Source organism: Rhea pennata, chromosome 2 (genome assembly GCF_028389875.1).
Source record: "Rhea pennata isolate bPtePen1 chromosome 2, bPtePen1.pri, whole genome shotgun sequence".
In the NCBI taxonomy this organism is placed as follows: domain Eukaryota; kingdom Metazoa; phylum Chordata; class Aves; order Rheiformes; family Rheidae; genus Rhea; species Rhea pennata.
In genome coordinates, this window is record NC_084664.1 from 76,959,154 (window position 1) to 76,983,502 (window position 24,349).

The window sequence follows — 24,349 nt, forward strand, 5'->3', positions numbered from 1 at the left end:
CCGTGGGCGCTGGGCGAGAGGGGGGCTTGGCGTCTGGGCGTGCAGCAAGGTTACCTTTGCGTTTAGGAATCGAGTAGGCCACTCGAGAGCACTGGCAGTGTAGCTGTTCCTGCTTTCTAGGTTATCCTGGAGCCCCCAACACCTGTCAGTCCTCCGGCCAAAGCTGCGTACTTCAAAAGCATGTGACAAATGTGGTAATTAAATACAAGCTCTGCAGTCTGTCTGTGAAACCGATTTGCGAGAGGTTTGGAGAAAACACTACCGTGCTGGCATTACTCCAGCAATGAGGTTTTAAGTGTGACTTGATCCTGGAAGCAGGCTTTGATGACAGCGATTCCATTCCTCTGTCGCTGTTTGGTAAAGGAAGAATCACGATAGGGTGGGAAAAAATTCACCTGCCAGGTACTATTTTTCCTTTGTGTGAAACACAACAAATACGCACCCTTTTCTCACCAAAAGGGATAAAGGATGCTGCTAATATTGATTCCTCTCTTGATACTCTTGCTTTTGCTGCCCTTCCCTCCTGCAAATGGCTGACATGTTTTCCACTGCTGTCACTGAAGAAACTTAAGTTCTAGTTTGTCCTCAAGACGAGGAGTGTGCTTTGATCTCCCATAAGTGCACTCATGGTGTAATGGGATAAGGGGCAGACAGTAACCTTTAATGTCCCTTCTTTTGGACCTCGGGGAATAGGGTTCCTTGCAACAAATACGTGATGTTCTGAATGAGTCGAATTTATCTGTAGCGCTTCATGAGCAAAGTACAATGCCTAATTGCAGCATATGTGAGTATTTTGGTCATCATTGTAGTTTCCTGTTGTAAAGTCTGCCCAGAGTGCAAATTGGTAACATTCTGCTACAGTATTTTTAAAAATGTGTGGACATGGCAGAAATTTGCTAAGCCGCATACTTAAGTTTCAATACAAAAATGACAAGTTTTTCCTTGACTTGCAATGGTTAGTTGTCAGCATAGCTAGCTTCCATGTTTGCTAGTGTGATTTGGCTGAACTGTGATTTCTATAAACAGATATATTATAAAAAGTTTGAGAGAAAAATCCATTAAAATTATGTAAAGATAGCTGTTGAAATGTTACATTACTATGGTTTTGTTATTAGGGTGTATTGCCTTACATGTAAAAGGAGTTGGTTTTAATCTGTCTTCTTCCTACCCAGAAAATCTCTGACTAGGGTTTGGAGATTAATCTGGGGTTAAAACCAGGGTAGTTCACCTTATACGGAGCTACAGTTGGAGTCCAATTTTCAGTTAAGTGTTTTGCCTGGTGTTCTCATCAAGTTGAAGGTTCTTAGATACTTTCAGTGCTTGTCTATTTGTCCTTCTGAGGTTAGTAAAGTGCCTGCTAGCCCCAATAACTGAATATGGAAGGATCCTAGAGAGTTTTGATACAAGCCTACCCCCAAACACCTCTAGTTTCATTTGCATTCTCCATCTATCAATTGCTGTTTTATTATTAGTTCTTTCAGGTTCTTGCAGCCAAACTTGAAAGGACCATGCCTCTTCCAGAGACCATGTTTTGTGCTCAGCAAATCAAAATACCCCCAGAGCTACCAGATATTTTGAAGCAGTTTACCAAAGCTGCTATTAGGACTCAACCTCGTGATGTTTTGCAGTGGGCAGCTGGGTAAGTCTAGTATTCTCGTAGTGATGTAGCAGTATGTACACGTACACAAAAAAATCTCACTGCTTCTGACTGTTACGCAACTGAATTGACACAGATGTTTAACCAATTTGTATATCATGCACATGCTTCTGTGCATGACTGTAGCCTGTCAGCAAGTTAAAAACAATGTGTTTGATTTACTTTATCAGTGCGGTTTAGATCTGGCATATCTGTGGAACAGTTTAAGTTCCATGCAGAAAATTGCCTTTTTCCCCCTCCTTTTTGGGGGTTAACAGCTCTGTCTTGAAGACTGAAGTTTTTTTTCTCATGTAAGACTTATCAGAATTTAAAGGAAATGAGATGAGGTAATTTTCTAATTCCTAAGCTTGCTTAGGGTTTTGTGTGTTTGTTTCCTGGAACAATCTCCTTAAACATTAACGAAATAAGAAAAGAGCCTGAAAAGTTGTGACTTTTAGATGATAGTCCACATCACAGAAAAAAAAGATCTCTCAACAGATGATGTAGTTGCTTTAAGATGCTCTGTTTCTCTTTGTGTGTATTTATTTTTACCTCAACTGCTTGTGCTCAGTTTTTCTAGTTCTGCAGTTTGTGTGGCCAAGAGCAGTAGTTGTGAAGATATGCTCAATTGGGGAATGGTGGAATGAAAAATGTGTATAGGTGGGCAGAGGGGAGATTGGCAAGCTGATAACTAATCTTGTTTTGAGTTGTTAGCACTTGCTAGTCCAGTTAAGAAAAAACAAGCACAGCTGAATCACTGCAGCTGTGGAGTTGGAGAACATTGGGAACTTTTTTAAATTGTGTGTTGCTTTTAGGAATATGATACATGTGGTGTGTGATGGATGAGCTTCCTGGTTTGAGGAGAGTGTGGAGTACTTGCTAAACCAAGTAGTCAGGATCAGCTGCTTCCAGGTTTCTGAGGCCTGATGAGATGCAGCTTTCTAGTGCTGTCTTAGCAGATTGGTCAGTGACTATTGCTCATTGTACACTCCTCTTCTTTGAAATATGTTCTTATGTAAGAGTATCTGAAGTAGGATCAGGCCTAGATTTGGGAACTGAATAAATCAGAAGATGGCTGTGGTTTCACTTGCCATGCTAGTGTTGATTAAGCAGCTTGGTTTTGTCGCATGCTGTAGTGTTTAGCCATGTGAGTAATCAGACCAGGAAACTGGTCAGGCTGAAAAGTAGCCCAGGTGTTACAGATGCATACATATAATGTATTTCTTTTTATATACTTAAGCTAGTTCAGTCTGCAGTGCTGTATGCCATGCATCTTTGCAAGTACTTGCACAGTATGAGATTGCCTAGAAGTGGGTTTGAGTGACCTAGGCAGATGAGGGAGGAAGATAGCCAAAATGTTTAAGTCAGACCTCCCATTGACAGAATGAAAACTAAGTTTTTCTTGCACATTTTAGATTATTAACTAGCTATGACAGAAATGGTAGAGATCCAGAGATAGCTCTCTCAAGGCCGTGGCAGCCTTACAATTAAAATGGATGTGCATCCAATTCCAGTTCTGCTGTGTTTATTGAATTTTATTTTACAGTGGACAGAAGGTAGGCCATGGGTAGAATGTTAAAACAGTCGGCCTTAAGGTGCTAGTTAGTCTCCTGGAAAAAGTTTGCACTTTGCCTTTCCAAGCATGCTCTGTTAATAAATCACTTGCCTTTGACAAGAAAGATTTAATACATTGTGCACGATACAAATTAAATACCTTAAGAATTATTGGAGTATCACAGAAAGGAGTAGGTAAAATTTAAAGATTGCGACTTCCAGAAGAAGCACGGACTCTGGGCATGGGGCAGGGTGGGAATTCTAGCATTAGACATCTTGCTGAATGCTGCTGCTTCTATTGAGGTGCACATAGATTCATTTATAAAATTGTAAGAGCTTATACTTCTGTGTAGCTTGTAATCATCATTGGCGCTGAAATGTGTTACTGTTTCCATTTACTTAGTTACTTCTCAGCATTGTCAAAAGGCGAGCCCCTTCCTGTAAAGGAGAGGATTGAAATGCCTGTAGCAACACAAAAAACAGACACCGGTTTGACCCTAGGACTCCTTAAAATCTTGCACAAACAGGTACAAAACAGCCTTTATCAAATACATAATGCCATTTAGGAATGCTAGTGTGTTAGACAAAAAACATAATTGGGTCCTAGAGGTTGTCTGTTGAGTATTTGATGTATTTTGGAGAGGGACTGTATTATTAACTTCATTCTGGCTCTCAGAATTCTGAATGTGGTCCTATGATTTTGTTTAAAGCTTGCTCCAAAAGCCTTGGTGAATGTTGCAGAGCTCAAAGAAAAATGGAAACAGTTGTGCTTGCCAGAGGAACAACTGAAAGCTATTCTACAATTGGACAACTTCGGTGAAGAGGTGGAATGGATGAAAATTCTGGCTCTTGGGTGTAGTGTGCTCGGTGGGGTACGTTCACAACAGCAGCCTTCATAAACAGAAGTAAATGATTATATATTCAGTAGACCACAGAATAATTAATGTGAAGGAACTCTGGGGTTAGATAGTATAGTGGTGCTTTTGTGTCTGCATTTTATGTATGTATTTTGTATCTGCAAGCAACAACTGGCAGAGTAGTCTGCATGCTTGCTTGTGCTCTCAGTCAGCTTTAGTCAGGAAAGCACAACTGGAAAGGAGGATTTTGATGTCCGTACTGCTGTGGCAGTAGAGTGGCAAGAATGTCCACAAGGAGCTGGGATTGTGGAAAATATGATGACAGAATAGCAGAATAGTTGAGGTTGGAAGGGTCACATTCCTTAAGCTGCTTAAGCAAGGTCGCCTAGAGCAGGTTGCCCCGGACAGTGTCTAGATGGCTTTTGAGCATCTCCAGCAGTGGAGACTCCAGAATCTCCCTAGGTGATTTGTTCCAGTGCTTAATTACTCTCACAGGCAAAAAAAGCTATTTCTTATATTAGGATAAGGAGCTTTGTGTTTCACTCTGTGCCTTTTGCCGCTCATCCTGTCACTGGACACCACTGAAAACAGCTTGGTACCGTCCTCTTTACACCCTCCCTTCAGGTATTGATAAGATCTCTCTGAGCCTTCTGTTATCTGGCCTTAAGAGTCCCGGCTCTCTCAGCCTTTCCTCATAGGAGAGATGTTCCAATTTCTTAATCATCTTAGTAGCCCTTTGCTAGACTCTTTCTCCAGGAGTGCCATGTCTCTCTTGTGCTGAGGAGCCCAAAACTGGACACTACTCTAGATGTGGCCTCATCAGGGCTGAATAGAGGGGAGGGTCACTTCCCTCGACTTGCTGGCAATGTTATGCCTAATGCACCCGAGGATGTTCTTGGAGGCAAGGGCGCATTGCTGGCTCCTGGTCAACTTGTCCACCAGGACTTTCAGGTGCTTCATCAGCCTGCCTGTAAGGATGTTACGTCAAAAGCCTTACTGAATTCAACGTAGACAACATCCGCTGCTCTCCCCTCATCTCTCCAGTCAGTCACTCCATCACAGAAGGTTCTCAGGTTTCTTAAGCAGGATTTCCCCTTTGTGAATCCATGCCTGACTACTCCCGATCACCTTCTTGTCCTTCCTGTGCCTGGAAATGGTATCTACCGTTAGCTGCTCCATCATCTTACAAAGGATCAAGGTGAGTCTGATTGGCCTATAGTTCCCTGGGTCCTCCTCCTTGCCTTTTTGGAAGACTGGAGTGACACTGGCTTTCTTCCAGTCTTTAGGCACCTCCACTGTTTGCTGTGATCTTTCAAAGATGATGGAGAGTGGCCTTGCAATGACATCTGCCAGCTTCCTGAGCACTTTCGGGTACATTCCATCAGGACCTGTGGACTTCCTTTCTCCAGACTTTCTCCTTGGGCTCTGGCCTGGGAGTTCTGAAAGCTGGTCGTAATAGTAAATAGTAAGGCAAAAAAGGCATTCAGTATCTCAGCCTTTTCTGTGTCCTTTGTCACCAATTCAGTAGCAAGCCCACACTTCTAGTCTTCCTTTTACTGATGTATTTATAGAAGCACTTCTTGTTGTCCTTGATATCTCTCACCAGATTAAACTACAGGTGATGTTTGGCTTTTCTAGCTCCATCCCTGCATATGTGGGCAGCATACATATTTTCCTCCCAGGTGACCTGTCTCTGCTTCCACCTTCTGTACACTTCCTTCTTTGAGTTTTACCAGGAACTCCTTATTCATACTTGCAGGTCTCCTGCTCACTTTGCTCAGCTTTCTGCTCATTGGGATGGGCTGTTCTTGAGCTTGGAGGAGGTGATCCTTGAATATCAACCAGCTTTCTCAGACTCCTCTTCCCTCTAGGGCTCTACCCTGTGAGATTCTTCCAAGCGTGTACCTGAACAGGCCAAAGTCTGGTCTGTTGAAGTCAGGACTGTGATCCTGCTTTTTGCTCTGCTTCTTCCTCACAGGATCCTGAACTCCTCCATTTAATGGTCACTGCAGCCAATGTTTGTACCCCCCCAACCAGCCCTTCCTTGTTTCTAAGTGTGAGATCCAGCAGAGCACCTCTCCTCGTTGGCATCTGTATCACCCTTCTCAGGAAATTGTCATCAGTACTCTTCAGGAACCTCTTGGATTGCTTGTGCCTTGCTGTGTTGTCCCTCCAGCAGATATGAGGCTGGTTGAAGTCCCAGACCTTCATTTACTACTACTTCTTGATCGAGTGGCCTGTAACAAAAGCCCACAACTGTCAGCCGTGCTAGTTTGCCCCTTAATCCTTACCCATAAGCCTTTAGTCAGACCATCGCCCACCGGTAGGCTGAGCTCCATGCATCCCAGCTGCTCTCGCACACAAAGGGCAACTTCCCCTCATCACCTGTCCTGCCTGAAGAGCCTGTAGCCACCCATGGCAGCATTCCAGCCAGGCAAGCTGGCGCACCACCTCTCCGTAACTGCAATGAGTTCATAGCCCTGTGACTGCGCACAGATCTCTAATTCCCTGTGCTGCCTGCATTTGTGTACAGGCACTTCAGAGAGGCAACCCAGAGAAAACCATTTGGGCCCCCATGCCACTGACAGCTGACCCCAGAGCTCTGTATTTAAGTTTGATATTTCCCAAGTTGCCCTTAACAGTATTCATTGGTGCCCACCTGGTCAGAGGAACAGACAAGCCTTGGCAGTCTCTCCACAACATTCCAGATCTGAGCCTCCTGCAAGCCTCTTTAGATGACAGATCAGGTCAGCAATCTGTGTCTGTTGGCTGTGTCTGTTAACTGTGCTGTCATGATGAGGATGATAAAGGAGTGATGCTTTTAGCATCAATGTAAATGTCTCTGGAGAAGAGCTGGAGGGAGAAATGAAAACATCAGTTATTAATTGATTATGTAGCTGATTAAATTTTCATAGAAGCAGTTAATGTTACTAAATCTATGTTTTCTTTTAATGACAGTAATAAAGTTACAAAAGCATTTTACAATAGAATGAGAGATTCTAAGTCTTGCACTAAACTGATGTTCTTATGAATACGAGATAACATTTTTCATGACTTCTACAGTGGGAGCGAAAAGGACTAGTGAGACAAAAATATATGTTAAATATTGTTTCAAGGATGCTTTAGTATCTGGAAGCTCTAAATGTGGGATTGCATTGGCAATGCAGTCGTGTTTTTTTCTGTTTAAACAATCCATTTCTCAATTCCAGCTACCCCTGACCCCAACTACTGCCATAGTGCTTTTTCTACTACCTGTTAAAATGATAACATAATTGCAAGGAAGAAAGCTAATGAATATCAGCATTCCTAAAAATCAAATAATATCATACCAATTATACCAGCAATAGATATACCGGGCCTTGAGCAATATGGCATGCAATTTGGCTGTATCAGAGATAGGGCTTAGACTAGCCCTTGCAATCTTTAAGTATTGTAGGATTCTTCTGAATCTTTAAAAAAAAAAAAAAAAAAAAAAAAAAAAACTCTCATTTCTACTAGAACTTCATTACTGTTTCCATCCCTAGACCTGCACCTGGAGATTAATTTGGTGTAGAAAGCTACATAATGATAGAACCTAACCTTAATTTCACTTGCACTCATTTTCAGTAGCTTATGGGCTGTATTTTGTCATGGTATATAAAGCACGTTCATGGCTCTGATACTGTTCTTCTCATTTCTTGATTGGAATCCTTACAGTCCTTACTGAGTTCCATGAAATATGCCTGTGAAATTTTAACAACTGACCCAGATGGCGGACCAGCTCACGTTGCATTTGAAACCTTCTCATTCCTTTACTCATATTTGGCCGGTATAGATGGAGATATACCAGAGGAGAAAACTGAAGCTTTCCTCCTCACCATTAAAAAACAAGCGTAAGTAAAAATTTAAACATGAAATTTTAATATGTAGATTACTAAATTCTAAGATTCTTGAAGTTCTGTAGTATTACCTATGGTATGTTGTCCCTCTTGAAGTTGTCTTGGCCTTTAGTGGGTATAAAGGACAAAGGCTACAGGTCATCTGACCTGCACTGTTCTTCCTTTCTTGGTGTAATTCATACTGATTTGGGGAGGTTAAGTATATTTCCAGTTTGTTCTTTTTGCTGGCTTTATAGAGTGGTTTTAGTCTTTTCAACATGCCATGAACTGATGCAGTTCTTGACAGCAGGAGATATGTAGATTGCAGGTTAAGTAAAAACTCATTGCTCAGCAGTTCTCCTGTCAAGGTGTGGCTATCAAGGCCAGCTGTGTTGTTCAGATCTTTCAGGTGCTGTTGTGTCATCTTTAGCTTTCTTTGTAATAAAGAGGCAGCCTCTTGACTTCATGTAGTGCAGTTTATCAAGATATGATGAAACTCTGAATGACATGTCTCATATATCAAGACAAAGTAATTATTTATTAGTGTGGTATCAAAGGTCTAGTTGCTAAATAGCACACAATACTTTATTGGGCAGGTGGCATAAGTGGGATTGGACATTAAGATGGCTCTGAACGCTAATGCAGTCATGAGGTTTCCCTGTTTTTTTTTTTTTTTTTTTTTTTTTTTTTTTTGTGTGTGTGTGTGTGTGTGTGTGTGTGTGTGTGTGTGTTTGTGTACTCTGGTACTCTGGTTACGCCCAGTATTCTTAAGTGTCCTTCTTACAGGTTTGGGTAGAAAATACCTTGTACGTGATCAGTCTATTCAAAATGCAATGCCATTTTCTGATTTGCTTTCATCATTGTTGGTACTCACCATTTGTTGTTCTGGACTCTTTTAAACATTTGCACTTCTTGATGATCAGCAGGTTATTTGCATAGTTAAGCTATCTGTTTTCTTGAGCACACCAAAACTAGTCTGTTTCAAACAGGTTGTTGATCATGTTTTGTCTAATACTATAGCAAAAAGTAAGATAAAATGTTTTGGCTTATGTAAACACCTACGCTAAATAGGCTTAATTCATGCTAAATGCTACAGCTGAAAAGCTCATCTCCATTGCACCCAGATTAGTTATTTGAATTCTTGTGCCCACATGAGTTGGTGGCAAAATCTCTAACTTTTAAACAGATGGAGGCAAGGATACATCCATGAAATTGCATATATTCCTGCTAGACACAGCTGTATAAGACTGATCATGTGTTCAACCCGGCTTTCAATGAAACTGCCGCTAATTTATCCAGTTTCCTACTACTGTTTCCTACTATCTATCTGGAATTAGTCTCTCTGTCTTAGCTGCGTGCACATGGGAATTCATAAATGCAGAGGGACCAAATGAACTGGATGATCTTTTTGTGATTACAGATACCAGGGTACCAATTTTTAATAATTCTTTTCATAATAGCTCTTCTTTATTATTAATATAACCCTCATTTCAGAAAAAATGTATTTCATCTTTTTGTTAGTCTCATTTGCCTCCCACTTCCTCTCCAATCATACAATTGTAGAATCAGTAAGGTTGGAAGGGACCTCTGGGGATCATCTAGTCCAACCTCCCTGCTCAAGCAGGGTCACCTAGAGCATGTTAAACAGGGTTGCATCTGGGAAGGCCTTGAATATCTCCAGAGAAGGAGACTGCACAACCTCTCTGGGCAATGTGGGCCAGGGCTGTGCCACTCTCACAGGGAAAAAATGCCTCCTCATGTTCAGGCGGAACTTCCTGTGCTTCAATTTCTGCCCATTGGCCCATGTGACAGGACAGGAGGCAACTGAAAAGAGTTCGTCCCCGGCCCCTTGACACCCTCTCTTAAAGGTATTTGTAGACATTGATAAGATCCCCCCTCAGCCTTCTCTTCCTCGGGCAAAACAGGCCCAGCTCTTGCAGCCGTTCCTCACAGGGCAGATGCTCCAGCCCTCTGATCATCTTTGTAGCCCTATGCTGGACTCTCTCCAGTAGCTCCATGTTTCTCTTGCACTGGGGATCCCAAAACTGGATGCAGTACTCAAGATGAGGCCTCCCTAGGGCTGAGGAGAGGGGCAGGATCACATCCCTCCGCCTGCTGGAAACACTCTTCCTAATGCCCCCCGGGAGACCATTGGCCTTCCTGACCACCAGGGCACATTGCTGGCTCATGGTTAATCTGTCATCAACCAGCACTCCCAGGTCCTTCTCTGCAGAGCTGCTCTCCACAAGGTCAGCCCTCAGCCTGTGCTGGTGCATGGGGTTATTCCTCCCTAGGTGCAGGACTCTGCACTTGCCCTTGTTGAGCCTCATGAGGTTCCTCTCTGTGCATCTCCCCAGCCTATCCAGGTCTCTCTGAATGGCAAGACAGCCGTCAGGTGTCTCAGCCACTCCTCCCAGCTTGGTACCATCAGCAAACTTGCTGAGGAGGCACTCCATCCCTTCATCCAGGTCATAGATGAAGAAGTTGAACAGGATGGGACCCAGTACTGAGCCCTGGGGGACTCCACTAGCTACAGGACAGTAAATGCAGATTCATGTCTGAAACTCTCTCAAGGTTTCAGGAACTGAAGTGTACTTGGTAGTACAAAAGTATGGAGATTTCAGAATTGGTAACAGTCTGGGGGATGTGAGACCACAGTGAGATTTCCTTTCACCTGCTGCAGTCAACGAAAAAGCCCAAAGGGCACAGAAACATAGAGCTCCTGTTCCAAATTTATCTACCACTGGCAAGAGTAGTAGAATTGATCATCCTTGATGTATAGCCTAACTCGGTTTAAAAATGTTGCAGCAGGCAGTCTGTAACTTCATGCTTTCCTTGAGAAGTGGAGCAATTCTCTGAAAAAATAACTCACTTCTTATCTTTTAAAATGAAGAGAAAGTTGATGAAGCCTTCTATAGACAGCTGGAAGTAGCCTCAGGATCACAAGCCCTGATTCTCATGGGGCACTTCAGCCACCCTGACATCTGCTGTAGGGACTACACAGCAAGGCACAAACAGTCCAGGAGGCTCCTGCAACGCATCGATGAAAACGTCTTGTCACAAATGGTGGAGGAGCCTACGAGGAAGAGTGTCCTGCTGGATCTTGTCCTTACCAACAGAGGAGGACTGGTTAGAGATGTGACAGTTGAAGGCAGCCTTGGCTGCAGTGACCATGAGATGGTGGAGTTCAGGATCCTGCAGGAAAGAAGTAAGCGCAACAAGCAGGATTGCAACCCTGGTCTTCAGGAGAGCTGACTTTGGCATCTTAAGAGACCTAATTGGTGGAATCTCATGGATTAAGGCCCTAGAAGGAAGGGGGGGGGGGCAGGAGAGCTAGCTGGTATTCAAGCATCACTTCCTCCAAGCTCAAGAGCGGTGTATCCCTATGAGTAAGAAGTGCAGCAAAAGGGACAGGAGACCTGCATGAGTGAGCAAGGAGCTCTTGGCCAAATTTAGACAGAAGAAGAAAATCCACAGAATGTGGAAGAGGAAGAGATCTGGACAGGCTGGAGAGATGCACAGAGAGGAACCTTCTGAGGTTCAACAAGGGCAAGTGCAGGGTCCTACACCTAGGGAGGAATAACCCCATGCACCAGTATAGGCTGGGAGCTGAGCTGCTGGAGCTGCAGGAAAGCAGCACTGTGGAGAAGTACCTGGGAGTCCTGGTGAATAAGCTGACTATGAGCCAGCAATGTGCCCTTGTGGCCAGGAAGGCCAATGGTCTCCTGGGGTGCGTTAAGAAGAGTGTTGCCAGCAGGTGAAGGGAGGTGATCCTGCCCCTCTGCTCAGCCCTGGTGAAGCCATATCTGGAGTACTGCATCCAGTCCTGGGCTCCCCAGTGCAAGAGAGACATGTAGCTACTGGAGAGAGTCCAGCATAGGGCTACAAAGATGATCAGAGGGCTGGAGCATCTGCCCTGTGAGAAACAGCTGAGAGAGCTGGGCCTGCTCAGCCTGAAGAAGGCTGAGGGGGGATCTTATCAATGTCTACAAATACCTTTAAGAGAGGGTGTCAAGGGGCCGGGGACAAACTCTTTTCAGTTGTCCCATGTGACAGGGCAAGAGGCGAGGGGCAGAAACTGAACCACAGGAAGTTCTGCCTGAACGTGAGGGGCAAATTTCTTCCCTGTGAGAGTGACAGGGCACTGGACCAGGTTGCTCAGAGAGGTTGTGGAGTCTCCTTCTCTGGAGATATTCAAAACCCACCTAGATGTTATCTTGTCTAACATGCTCTGGGTGACCCTGCTTGATCCGGGGGGGGGGAGGGGAGGGGGATTTGGACTAGATGATCCCCAGAGGTCCCTTCCAACCTCAACCATTCTGTGATTCAGCAACAAAGGTTTATGGCAAAAAAAAGGAAAGGGCTTTACCAGGAATTAAATGCTACTAGGCTGGAGGAGAAACTCTATAGTTTTCAGTTAAATTCAGTAACTTCAGTTAAAATAGATGCCTTTTAAAATAACTCTTTTTCCCAGATGCTTCTCTCTTTCCTGTCTATTAAATCTCAGATCCCATACCATTTAGGTCTTTACAAAACCAAACAGCAGCTCGACTGAGCAGGCAGAACAGAAAAGACTAGCTGTGTAGCTGGAGTTTCTTAGTGGTAGTTTAATAAAACTTCTTAAATTTAAAGGAAGTACTTATATCTTTATATATTGTGTAATTAATTTTGCCAAAATTGTCACTGCAGGATATTCTATTACTGAGGTAGACTGTTCAGCAAGACAGGACTGAAGCTGCTCAGGAAGAGAAATCATCTCAACAATTCCATCAAAGTTACCACTTTAGTGTCTCAGGAATTTTTTTTCCCACTCATGTAACATTTAGTAAGATCTTTCCTGTAATGCAGTTGCATTTGGTATGCATTTGGGCCTATGCCTCCTTTATTCAGATACATATTCCTAAATGGAAGAAGGAGGAGTGGTTAGGACTTGCTTCAAAGTACTCAGCATAAATTTTTATGTTAGAACAAGGGCAATACTGCATCTATGCCTTTATTCTTTTTTTATCTTCTACTTCAGCTTTAGACTATATTTGTATTCCAGCAGGTCATTTCAATTCTGACCTTCTGATAGAAGCATTATGTGGGGATAGTTTAAAAGTAGTAAAAAATCAAATACTTGCTCTATCATCTCTCTTTTCTGCGAGGACTATGTATACTCATTTGGGAAAGACTTGATGCTGCCTATTTGTTCAATGTTTGTGTCTTAGCAGCACACTAGACTTTACAATATTAAAGTGCTGTTCTAAAACATTTGATTTATTCCTTTCCAGTGACCAGCAAGATGGCATGGTGCAGCTCAGAAACTTTCTGACTCAGCCTTCAACACTGTCTTTATCAAAGCTACCGTTCAGTACCACGTGAGGGAAAAGAATGGAATAAATATGTGAAATTATTTTTATTCAAACAAAAAAACAACTTACAAATGACAAAAGGAAATCATCCTCTTCTCTGGCACTCTCTTTTCTTCCTTGATCCTACTCCTGAAATTGTTTTACTGGATGTTAGTTGAATGCATGGTTATACAGTTCTCCAATCTGTCCACACTTTGGGAGCTTTCATGAGTAGAATGTATTTTACTAGGGATCTTTCTAACTATATTTTAATTTTAGGAAAATAAAATAAATTTTACTTAGAAAAGTCTGGACTGTTACACTGAGTGCATTTCTCATTATGCTTCTGCATAGCTCTGACTTTTGACTCTTGCACAAATACAGTGTGTCTTTTGACCACTGAGTCTACATGAATAAGCTCTATAAAACAAGCAGTTTTATCAAGCACTACTCAACATGAACCCTGTGGCTGAGGTGATGAAAAAAACAACTATATGAAGGACTGCATCTCTATCACCTATTTTTCCTTATCATTAGGACCCTCTGAGAACATAAAAGGTATCTTTTTACATTCTTAGATGGACTTTCTAATTAATGACTAATTTCAAAATAGTATGTCTTGTTTTCTGATGAGGAAAGGTATGTCTTCTAGATCTTAACTGTTCTAAACATCTAATACTTAGATGTTAGTCTGCAGGAAGCTTTTCCTAGTTACTTCTGGAAGGAAATTGATATGTTCCCAGTGTTTAAAAAGCCAACCTGGTACCTTCCAGCTAGTTTCTTTGGAGAGCTTTATGATGAGCAGTTAGCTTATAAAATCTTTGCCACATTACATTGGTCTTAAGTTTCTTTAGACATGAGCATAGAAGTAATTACTTTCCCCAATTGTCTTTTTGTCATTTTTCAACTACTAAAAGCAACAACTGCAGTTGAAGATACTTAGGTTGCTAGAGAACTGTGAAATCTGCATTATACCCTCTGGCATATGCCATAAACAGCTCTGCTTTCAGTCCTTCTGAAACACTATTCCCAGAGGTGACAAAGGTCAGGTGGGAGGGGAGTTGTTTCCATGCTTTTTAATTGTAATTGAGCCTAGTCTGTGAACATGTGTACTGCCCTGCTTCAGATCCACCTTTTGGATATGTTATTTATAGGCCAGGAAAGCAAAGTAATACAGTTTCTCTCAGTTTCTGCTGTCAGCCTACACTCAAATGGACAAGAGACAGCTAGCTAACATTATTTAGATGCATTAGTATTGCACACTTGCTGATATCTACACCTTGCATCCTGGCAAGACCTGAGACTTTCATTTTGTATCCAAGCGCAGCTGTTTGTTAGGCAATCCCAGTATTGTGTGTCCTTGGCACACACACAGTAGTAATAACACTTCCTGTGGAAGTAGTTTTTTTAAACAGCTGACAAACACCACTGTCATGTTCTTGCTTCTACTTTCTTCTTTTATGGCTGTGATGCTTGTCTTCTTCCCTGAAACAAGAAACAATCATCATGTGTCCTGTTAGGCTTACACTGGCAGAATCTGAACAATGAGAAAACATTCAGTTTCAGAAACTGGAAAGCTTTTGTTAACAGTTTACTTTTTTTTCCCCAACTTAGAAGAGGATTTCTCATGCTCTTTCAATGTCATATCACACAATTCCACAATGGCAGTTAGTGCTGCAGTACATTCTAAACTATGTATTGGAACCAGTTTTGAGACAAGTAGTTGTTCCTAGCCATGCGTATCATTCAACATTTCTTCCATAGATGTTAGGGACAATGCACTTCCTTCCAGCACCACAGTCTTTGTTCAAGCACAAGTCCTGCGGACCTATAGTCTTGTAGGTAAGCAAGAGTGCTTTTGTTGACAGCATTATAGGATCTGGCCTATATCTGTTTGCTTCTACCTAAAAGCATGACCAAAACTACAAAAAAAAGCAACAGCACTGGATGCTTCAGAACAATTTGGAAAAGCTAGTCAAGGGAGTGTACATACACATTAGTGAAACAAATAGTCCAATCTGTTAAGCCTCACTGCAAATCCTGACAGAAGTCTGCATTAGACTTGACAAGCACATGTCATAATCAGTACTACCATGGGGACAGATGGTCCAATTAAGAAAAAAAAATACCCTGACACAGCATAGAACTAATCCTGCAGCATGCTGTTAAAAGTATCATCTTTCAGATGAGAGTAAATGCTAAAATTTGGATCACTCTTTATATCACAGAAAATTGTTTTATTAGTGTTACTAACCTCATGCCACTGGCTTGGTATAACTGTACATGAGATTATCCTAGCTTTTTATTTGGACTGAATATTATAATTCTTTGCACTAAAATCTTATGGGCGTATCGGTACTGCTACCCGATTCAGAAGCAGAAGTCATTTGATACTATCTAGGCTCACCTTTCTCTTTTTCTCCGAGAATCTCTGTCTTTGCCTCTTTCACGACTCTTTTTTCGTTTGCTTGGACTCCTGCTGGTCTCTCTCCTATGTCTTGTGCGATCAGTATCCTTACAGCTTCCACCAGACTGCCGTGAATCCACAGAAGCTGACCGCCTGTCTTCCCTTCTGAAAAACAGAAGGTTACTGGTTTTATTCAATAAAAAAAAAGTTTTACCATCACTATTGTTTTCAATAACATTTTTTTGTAATATAATGACCTAATAATGGTAATAAGAGGGAGGGAATCTCTATTATAAAGTCTGGGGATCTCCCCCCAAAATACAATAAATGCTTCCCAAAGAAGAGCCCGAGTCTATGTTCCTACATGCACGTTTTCATACAATTGTTATTCTATACAACCATAGTATTAGAACAGCCTTGAGAGGCACCTCTGCTTATAAACAGGAGACTGTAGAAGTTCAGAGTCTAGCTCTAAATCCTTCACTCTGTAATTGCCTGCCTTAAGCTACTACCTGCAGTTGGAGAACCCAACTGATCTTCTATTTCATTTACCTTTATTTTAATGCTAAAAACGAACACTTACAGAAACTACTTCAACAGTATTTTCATCTCAAAGCACTCTTCAAGAAATGCAACAAAATAGACTTTTAGCAGGTAATAAAAATGGAACCATGGCAAATGCATAGTAGAATGTGTAGTGTTGCTTAACAGACAAAATATGCATATGTAAAACACTATTGTGTTAGCAAACCATTTCCTGCAGTTTGGTGAAGAGGGGAAGAAATTGTGCACATGTGTTTCCAGGTGTTTTTCCATCCCCAGCTATCATACAGATGGACATTTGCACACAGGGGAGCAATATTAATTCCCCAGCTCTAGCAAAACTATCTGTTCACATGGATCACTTAAAACTCAGCTCTTTACCCATGAAAGGAAGTTGACAATTCACTTTCTCCCCATTCTTCACGGAGACAGAGCTTCTCGAGCAGGAGCTTAATAAAACTAGTATAAGATAAACTGTTTGTGCATGTCACACAAGGTTTGTATGTGTTATTATGAAGAGATAATAAGCTAGTATTACAGGCTCTCAGAGTGCTGATGATCCCACAGAAAGCATTTTAGCGTTCATTAGGAATTTGCTAACTCTGGCATACCTTCCCGAAGATTTTGACTTCCCGCCTTCACATATTTCTGCATTATCCAACCTATTCTCCTCCTGCCAGTGATTGCTGAGTTCTTCCATATGCACACCAATCACATCCCGAATCACCTAAAGATTATGAAAAAAGGATGCATTAAAAAAAAAAAAGGCAGCATGTCATGGTAGTGGCTTGAAGTGGCAACTAGATGGGAGGTTATACTGCTTGAAAAAGCTGTACATATGTTTAAATGGATAGTTGTTTTTTCAGAAATAAAAATCCAGCATAACTTTAATAGCATCATTTTATAACAGACAGTAACTGTATTTTGTTGGCAATTTCACACAAATTCCATAGAACTCAATGCTGACAGAAATGCTGCTGTTATTTGCAACTTGCTGCAACAAACATTTTTTTGATTTGACTAAAAAAATTTCTCTGTGGTTTGCAACTCTAATAAGGGAGGATGCAAGCACAAGAGAGACGTTTTCCTTGACTGAACAGGCATATTATTGTTTATGCTAAGATAAAATAAATACTTGTGTGCAAAAAGCCTCATCATAGCTTCCTCTTTAGATGCTCACCTCAGTGTAAGACTTCTTTGTTATATGAACATTCTTAGCCCTGTATGACTGTCGTCGCCTTTTGTAGTCTCGCATTTCAGCCAGAATCTCAAGATGTGACTTTGGACCTTTTTGACTATCATCTAACAAAAAATTAGAAGTACAGCAAATGGTCAAGAGCAGGACATCAGCACCTGTAGGTACATAATTCTGCTGCTTAATAGTCTGAAACACAAAGTGTTGTGTCACTTTTGAACAGAAGTTTCTCCAGTAGTTTCTACAGAAACTATCATGAAACAAGGTTTAGCACATGCGTCCTCTCCAACTGTCTTGCTAGATGTTTACACAAGACTAGAAAATCTACCATGCAAAAGTTATTAGGTGATCTCAGTCTTCTAACAGTGATCCAAATCAATGTATCCAAAATACAGACCATCTTTTCAAAGCCAGTATTATTACAGGACAAAGACTGAGAAAAACAAATTTTGTAAAGCATTTATATGTGTAGGTGGCAAACACTATTCTACCTCCTAGGCATAGCAAGGCCCAAGAGTAACACACACGTTTCAGCTGATACAAATACAAACTGGCATGACTCAGTAGTGCTAAGAAGCCTGGTCTGACATACCATTTATATATTGCTCTAGAACTCTACCAGATGACTGCCAACCTCTCGTTAGGCTTTTACGCTTAAATGTCTTTAATTTCATCGTCTCTTGCAGCAAATACTGTTCCTTCAGCTTCACAGTAAGTTGTTAATATTAAGTAACCTGAAGTCAGTTACGGCAAAGACAAAAGTGCCTCCCTTCCACCGAGATGCATACAATATATGTGCTGAAAAAAAAGAGCATTGAGGCTTCATACAGTGAAAGTTCTGAGCAACAAACTCAACAATAGGCTGTTTTTCAAACCTTGAGTGATCTTTGCTGCTAAATCCACAAAGAGATCACTGTCATTTTCTGTGATTTGGGACCGAGACCTCTGTTTCTTTGTTTCATCAACAACATAATCATAAAGAGCAAGGCGATCAGCTTGGGTCAGGTCACAGGTGAAACGCTTGTGATTTTGAGGAACTTCCACAGGCAATGATGAGTAAGATCCTGAAAGTTGACCAGAGAATTGTTTTTAATAGGACAGAAAGACAATATAGAAAAACACTGGGAAACTCAGCAAGCAAACGATGCAGGCAACACTCATGTTGTTTTCATCCTCTCTATGTAAAACTGTATGGAGTTCCATTTTTCTTAATTTGAAAGGATAAAAATTGCTTAAAGAAAACAGAAACCCCAGTCCCGCCAAACCACAGAGATTCTATAACCTCCCTCCATTGTTTATACTGTAGTTACGAGTTTTCATATGTTTCAAAGAGAACACATTAGGTCAGATTAAAAAACGTAAGTTCCCCTAAAATGTTTCCAGTTAAGCTCACAAGCTAAAACAAGAAAGATGAATTTCCAGTCTAAGCAGCTCTAACTTAAGAGTGAATCTTACTCCTAAAATTTTCTGTGAAGTACTAGCTGCAAATTATTTGTTGTTCTGTCAACAAGAGCCAAAGTGTCTAAGAGACTACATAACTGAATGTTGCTCACGCAAATCAGTCACATTGCCATTTTCTCTTCAGAGTTTTTAAAACAGACTATCATAGACAGTTACAGCTAAAAAGGCTACAAAAGTATTTCCAAGATCAAAACAACCTCACTGCCTGCTAACTCTTCTTTCCCTGAATTAAGATTAGTCTGGTACTTTGTCTTCCTATTCCCTGGTTAAAACATACATCCTCCAGAACAAGCAGTAAATCCACTCTCAATCCATTGCACCAGCAGCAAAGTGACTTCCCTGAAAATGCAGGATACAGCATTCTATGATATTGCCTGCAGAAAAGTGTTTTACTTGAGAACATTCAAATTCCTAGTAACCATTGACCTGACCCTCATAATCCTGCTCCCTACAATCAAGCCTTGTCCCTGTAAGGCACAACAAACCATAAGGCAATCCCACATAGACCCATACATTTTCAAGAAGAAAGAAGAGCCAACACTTATCTTCACAATAGCAAAGCAACTGCTTCTCTAGATTATGTAAAGAAGGACTTAACTGGAAGCTGGACAATCTTTCGTATCATGCTTGAAACAAACTCAGTCACAAAAAGTCACAAAACAGGGGGAGGGACTTTTCACTTTCATGTTAAATGACTAAATACAAATATACAAATACTGGCATTTTATTTTTAGAATCCACTGTTCTTCCAGGGTCACAGAAGTCCATAAAAGTGCCCTAATAGCTATATGCTTGTGATTTTACAAGACTCCCACAGCTTGTTATCAAGATCAGTCTTCCTTTCCCATTATATAGTTATTTTAAATATGGTTAGAAGCTTTTTTAAAAGAAATTTAAAAACCTTCCTTTGATACAGTTAGTCAAAAGGAAATATTCAATGAATAATGCTTTCTATTTGTCCCTTTATTGTCGAAGACTTTAAATTAAGCAAATAATTCCAAGTCAGTAAATCTTAATGTAAGTCAAGAAAACATTCAATACCGCACCAGCGCTCTCTTCAAATAAATGCAAGATTGCAATGAAAACCGGATAGCAAACACTGGCATCTAGTGGCTCAGAGATATATCTTTGCAATTCACCACTTGGTATAAGGTTTATCTGTTTCCTCTCTACTTGAATGTACTTGCATCAAATTGCTAAATTACCACCACTCTCTAGTGAAAATACACCCGATATGCCCCAAATATGGTGCCAAGCAAACAAAACTTCTTCCCAAGCAACTGACTGTTAAAATTCCTTTTGCTAAGCTGAGAAAACAAAGACAATATGAAAAATCTATGCCTGAAATGGTGCTACTGTATTTGACAGTGAAGTCAGAAAAGCAGAACAAATGCACTTTTCCTCCTGCACAGACAGTAAATACTGCACAGACAGTAAATACTGTATCTTTCAGGCGTTGCACTAATTTCCAAAGCATATGTTGCAGCACTACAGTGGTTTTTGTAGGTAGTCACATTTTTCTACTCTATCTTCGTCTCAGCTCCCAAAGAGAAGCCTAAATTAGTTTTCACCTATACCCTAGACTGGTCACAAAACTCACTGAAAAATGAGACAGAGAAACTATTTGATGAGAGCAGGAAAGGACAGCATCAAATTTGCTGAGGTAGCAGCATATTTATTACACCACTTCTTAGCAGGGTCTTGAAATAATTCCACATAATAAAAGTACACTTTTTTTTTTGTTTCTGATCTGAGGAGAGGTGGAAAGCACATATAGCTCATGTCTAACAATGAATCTTTAAACCAAATAAAACACACAGTCCCTCCTTTGCTCCCTAGCCATTCCATGAAGAACAAGATTGGAGCCAGCCTGGGAAGCAACTGGGCCCCAAAAGGCAGAGGATAATTCCAGGAAATGCAGGCAAGAAGATAACTGTAGGCAGAGGGATGGGAAGTGAGCAATGAATGCTCTAGAAATTTTCCTGAATTTTGCAGTGATGATTTTCCAGTCCTGATGAGAACTATGGGTTTGGGCACTAAAGACTCACATTCCGTCATTTGGCTGCCCTGAGTAGAGAAGGTAATTATGCTCCAAAATATACAAGGGAAGGAATATTAAAATAAATAAATAAATAAATAAAGAATCCTAACAGCAATTCACAAATGAAATCAATGAAGCTGGCAGGGGGGAGAGGTAAGAGCAGCTCTCTACAGATGAGCTCTCTTCATATCTATGTTCTAGTTACCTTGGCTGTAGCCTACACCTTCTTTTGCACTTTCAGCTCTAGCTTGCTGAACAATGTGAAACAGTAGATCTTTATCTGCAGAAAGAGAAAATAAAATATCACAGAACTTTTACATCAAGAATGCAGTATGGAATAGTCTTTATTCTACAACCTCTATTATGAGACTTATGGTATTTTACTGAACATTAGCAGTTTATTTGTCCATAGCCAGAGTATGAACTAAAATGCTATTTAAATTTATTCCACATTTTAATTGAAGTGACAAAAGAGAAGGATTTCTGGGTTACACAGATATGAAAAAAAAAGAATATATGTATATCTATGTGTGTCTGGTGTGTGCATATATGTATATATATATATATATATATATGTATGTACAGCAACTTTGTTCTACACCATTACTACACCCCTAAACTTTAAAGACAGCTTTTCTGCCTTCTAAGAATGTATTTTAATACAAACACACTTTCTGCACTTGTATAGGTTCTTGCTATGCACTCCTTACATCAACATAAGAAAAAAAATCCTCCTTGGATTTGAAGATGAAAAAGGCCAATTGTTCTACAGAGCAGAATTACACAGTGACAGAATTGTGGTATCTGTAAAGTAAGGTAAAGTATCACAACAAGACAAAACAGATTTAAGTGATGTAAATACTCAATTTCTCTAGTACATCTTAGGAAGCTACAAATGGCATTACAATGTGCTATTGCGAAGAGTTGGATTCTGCCACCCTGGGAGTGTCCCCAGTGGTCATCTGCCCCTATCCTGCAGCTACAAGGACCGAGTCTTCACGCAAAGGCCCAGGGTTCCCTGAGCCAGCTGCACACTTACCCATGGTGACAGTGGGTATCTTCAGCTTCTCATAGAAAAAGCTGGAGTCATACATTTCATCCTGCAAGACAAGTCATTCAGGCAGAACACCACCACACAAGTGACAGCAACTGCCGCAGGCCTCTGCCTCTGCGGCCCCCTGTGCGGGAATGCCTGTCCCGGGGGAATTACGAGGAAGCAGCTTCTCCTTCTCGCCGAGCCCCCCCAAGCACCGGGAGCCGCTCAGACAACCGGACCATTCTCGAAAGAGCTCAGCGTGGGGATTCACCCTCCAACTGGCGCATTTCAGCAGAAAAGGCGAAAAATCCCCCCCAAAAAATACCAGTTACGACATTTCCCCCCAACACACACCTTCGCACACACACCATCTCCAAGCCGCCAGCAAGCAGCGCCCGCAGGCGGGCGGCGGCCCGGCGCGGCACCCACCTCCTCCTCCTTGGAGTAGCCCATCCTGCGGAGCCGGCAGGACGCCGCGTGCCTCTGCAGCGACGACGGCGGCACAAGGTGGTGGGCGTCGTAGGGGCAGGCCACCCGCTCCGCCTGCAGCAGGCCACAGGTCAGTGCTGCCGCCGCCCTCCCCCCATCCCCCGTCCCCCGTCCCCCTTCCCCGCGGGCCACCCAACCGCCCCGGCCAGGCGCTACCTGGTCCCCGAACCACAGCGCGCAGGGAGCCGCCATTGCCGCTGAGGGCGAGACAGCCGCAGCAGCCCCCGGAAGCGGAAGAAGGCGCCAGGGTCATGTTTACTCAGGGCACTCTGGCTTACGCAGATACGGCGGCCATCTTGCCGCAGCGGCGATCTGGCCCCGGCCCCGGCCCCGGTCTCGCTCCGCGCAACGCAGCGCGGCGGCCATTTTCTGTCAGGAGGGGCGCGCTGCCTGCGAGCTCCGGACCTCCGCGGTGCTCCCTCTGTTAGGGGAGAGGAGCCCCCCGCGGAGGACGGACTAAACGTAAAGAAGCGCCGAAGCTGACAGACGGCACCCAGAGTGCAGCACCTGCGCGCTAACGGTCACTTTGAGGCAGGCAGCCGCGAGGGCAGCCGCCAGAAGCGCAAAGAAGCCCCGCGAACCACAGAGCGGAAGCGTGGCAAGAGCGCCCGCAGCGGCGCAGAGCCATAGAGCCGTGAGTGGGGAGCGGGCACTATCTACCGGCGGGAAGCCGTAACGGTTGTATGCCACCCTCTCGCTGCGCTTACCCGAGGGTCGTTGACGTCCCACGTTATAGTGCACATATAGTTGAAGGGTCACACGTTATGGTGCACATATAGTTCAAGGGTTGCACGTTATAGTGCACATATAGTCTAAAAACCCCCAGCTGCCCTTGCAGCTTCCTCCATGCCGTACTAGCGTGTGCTAGCTGACCTCAGTGCCTTTTTCATAACTGCTGATTCTCTCTGCTAGAAAATGCTTTTTGTTCAAAACTACTAAAAGTCGAGTTCGACACAACGCCCCAGTGTTTTTTTGGTTTTTTTTTTGTTTGTTTTTTTTAACAGTAGTTTGGTAAGTTTTTTTTTAACTTGTAAACTAAACTGATAATTTAAAATCAAAATCAGAACATTTTGCTCTACTAAACTAGAACATTTTGAATGGTTCAAAATGATTTCTAGGTCTCTTTTTTTTCCCCCAAAAAACATACATTCCTTGGTTCATGTAACAATACAAGAATATTGCTTTTCTTTGCTTTTGTAGGGGAGGAAGAGTCAAGTCACAGTCCTGCGATATCATAAATGCAATCATAAGGCAGCTAGTGCTAAGGCATCTGATCATCTCAGCATCCAGTTAACATTTCAACTTTAGCAGCACAGTTGTGCCTTGACTAATCAAAACAGGGCCATCATGCAGAGACCTGGTGTTCAGCAGAGTTTAGCTCCTTGTCTGTGACCCAGACAGAGGTACTGAAGGTACTCAGGCCCCAGGGTAGGAGTAGAGGCCCTCTTCGGGGCACTAAGAACTGACACATAACTGCTTTAATTAGCACAGACCTCAGCAGGGCCTGCAACAGCACAGGGCCAAGATAAAGCTTCTGAAATCAGTTTGCAAGAAAATCAAAGAAGCAATAGATGAACCAAGGCCTTCCAATATGCAAGATACTATGAAGCAACTCCATTATATCCCAAGTCGGAATGCAGCTGTGACAGGGATCTTCCGCAGCAGCACCACAAGCTGTCCCTCAAGAGTTCTTCACCTCTTTGACAACTGAAATGATGACAACACGCTGGGAGGGGAGACCACAGCATGACAGGATAGGACTCTTAAGGACCGGATGACAAGATCTTAGATTCATAGATGCCTTGAAAGGTGGCCACAACCATGATGCATCCTAGTGATGACCCCAAGGCAGCTGTGAAAGTTTGCTATGGCTGTTGCTGCATTTGTTACTTGCGGGCACAAGAAGGTAAGACTCTCCTGTGAGCCACTTTACCACCATC

The 24,349-nt window shown here is 42.3% G+C and overlaps 2 protein-coding genes across 5 annotated transcripts; one reads left to right on the top strand and one right to left on the bottom strand.

Moving 5' to 3' along the window:
* The first annotated feature begins 1,505 nt into the window (after positions 1-1,505).
* ROPN1L (rhophilin associated tail protein 1 like) lies at positions 1,506-13,480 on the top strand. The gene is made up of 5 exons (XM_062569803.1): positions 1,506-1,639; positions 3,594-3,717; positions 3,901-4,062; positions 7,744-7,919; positions 13,178-13,480. The coding sequence occupies exons 1-5, from the start codon at positions 1,509-1,511 to the stop codon at positions 13,266-13,268; spliced, it is 684 nt and encodes a 227-aa protein (XP_062425787.1). The 5' UTR covers positions 1,506-1,508; the 3' UTR covers positions 13,269-13,480.
* Positions 12,530-22,704, bottom strand: SNRNP48 (small nuclear ribonucleoprotein U11/U12 subunit 48). 4 transcript variants are annotated; one of them, XR_009957632.1, is made up of 10 exons: positions 22,566-22,701; positions 22,275-22,463; positions 21,924-21,984; positions 21,090-21,164; positions 18,258-18,446; positions 17,368-17,489; positions 16,799-16,914; positions 15,645-15,809; positions 13,328-14,722; positions 12,530-12,804 (listed from the first exon to the last, which is right to left on the bottom strand). XR_009957632.1 is itself a non-coding variant. In XM_062569800.1 (9 exons), the coding sequence occupies exons 1-9, from the start codon at positions 22,599-22,601 to the stop codon at positions 14,683-14,685; spliced, it is 990 nt and encodes a 329-aa protein (XP_062425784.1). In that variant the 5' UTR covers positions 22,602-22,704; the 3' UTR covers positions 13,284-14,682. The 4 variants fall into 4 exon arrangements, 3 of the variants coding, with proteins under 3 accessions (XP_062425784.1, XP_062425785.1, XP_062425783.1); XM_062569800.1 differs by lacking the exon at positions 12,530-12,804 and having other exon boundaries at positions 13,284-14,722; positions 15,645-15,806; positions 22,566-22,704; XM_062569801.1 differs by lacking the exon at positions 12,530-12,804 and having other exon boundaries at positions 13,284-14,722; positions 15,645-15,806; positions 22,350-22,463.
* Between the last annotated feature and the right edge of the window lie 1,645 nt (positions 22,705-24,349).

Excerpts from the sequence above, each read along its gene's own strand:
- ROPN1L (XM_062569803.1), top strand. The coding sequence starts at position 1,509 with ATGCCTCTTCCAGAGACCATGTTTTGTGCTCAGCAAATCAAAATACCC. Across the intron at positions 1,640-3,593 it reads GTTTTGCAGTGGGCAGCTGG|TTACTTCTCAGCATTGTCAA; the intron begins GTAAGTCTAGTA and ends CCATTTACTTAG. Across the intron at positions 7,920-13,177 it reads CTCACCATTAAAAAACAAGC|TGACCAGCAAGATGGCATGG; the intron begins GTAAGTAAAAAT and ends ATTCCTTTCCAG.
- SNRNP48 (XM_062569799.1), bottom strand. The coding sequence starts at position 22,601 with ATGGCGGCTCCCTGCGCGCTGTGGTTCGGGGACCAG. Across the intron at positions 16,915-17,367 it reads CAAAGAAGTCTTACACTGAG|GTGATTCGGGATGTGATTGG; the intron begins GTGAGCATCTAA and ends CATAATCTTTAG. Across the intron at positions 14,723-15,644 it reads TCTCGGAGAAAAAGAGAAAG|GGAAGAAGACAAGCATCACA; the intron begins GTGAGCCTAGAT and ends TTCTTGTTTCAG.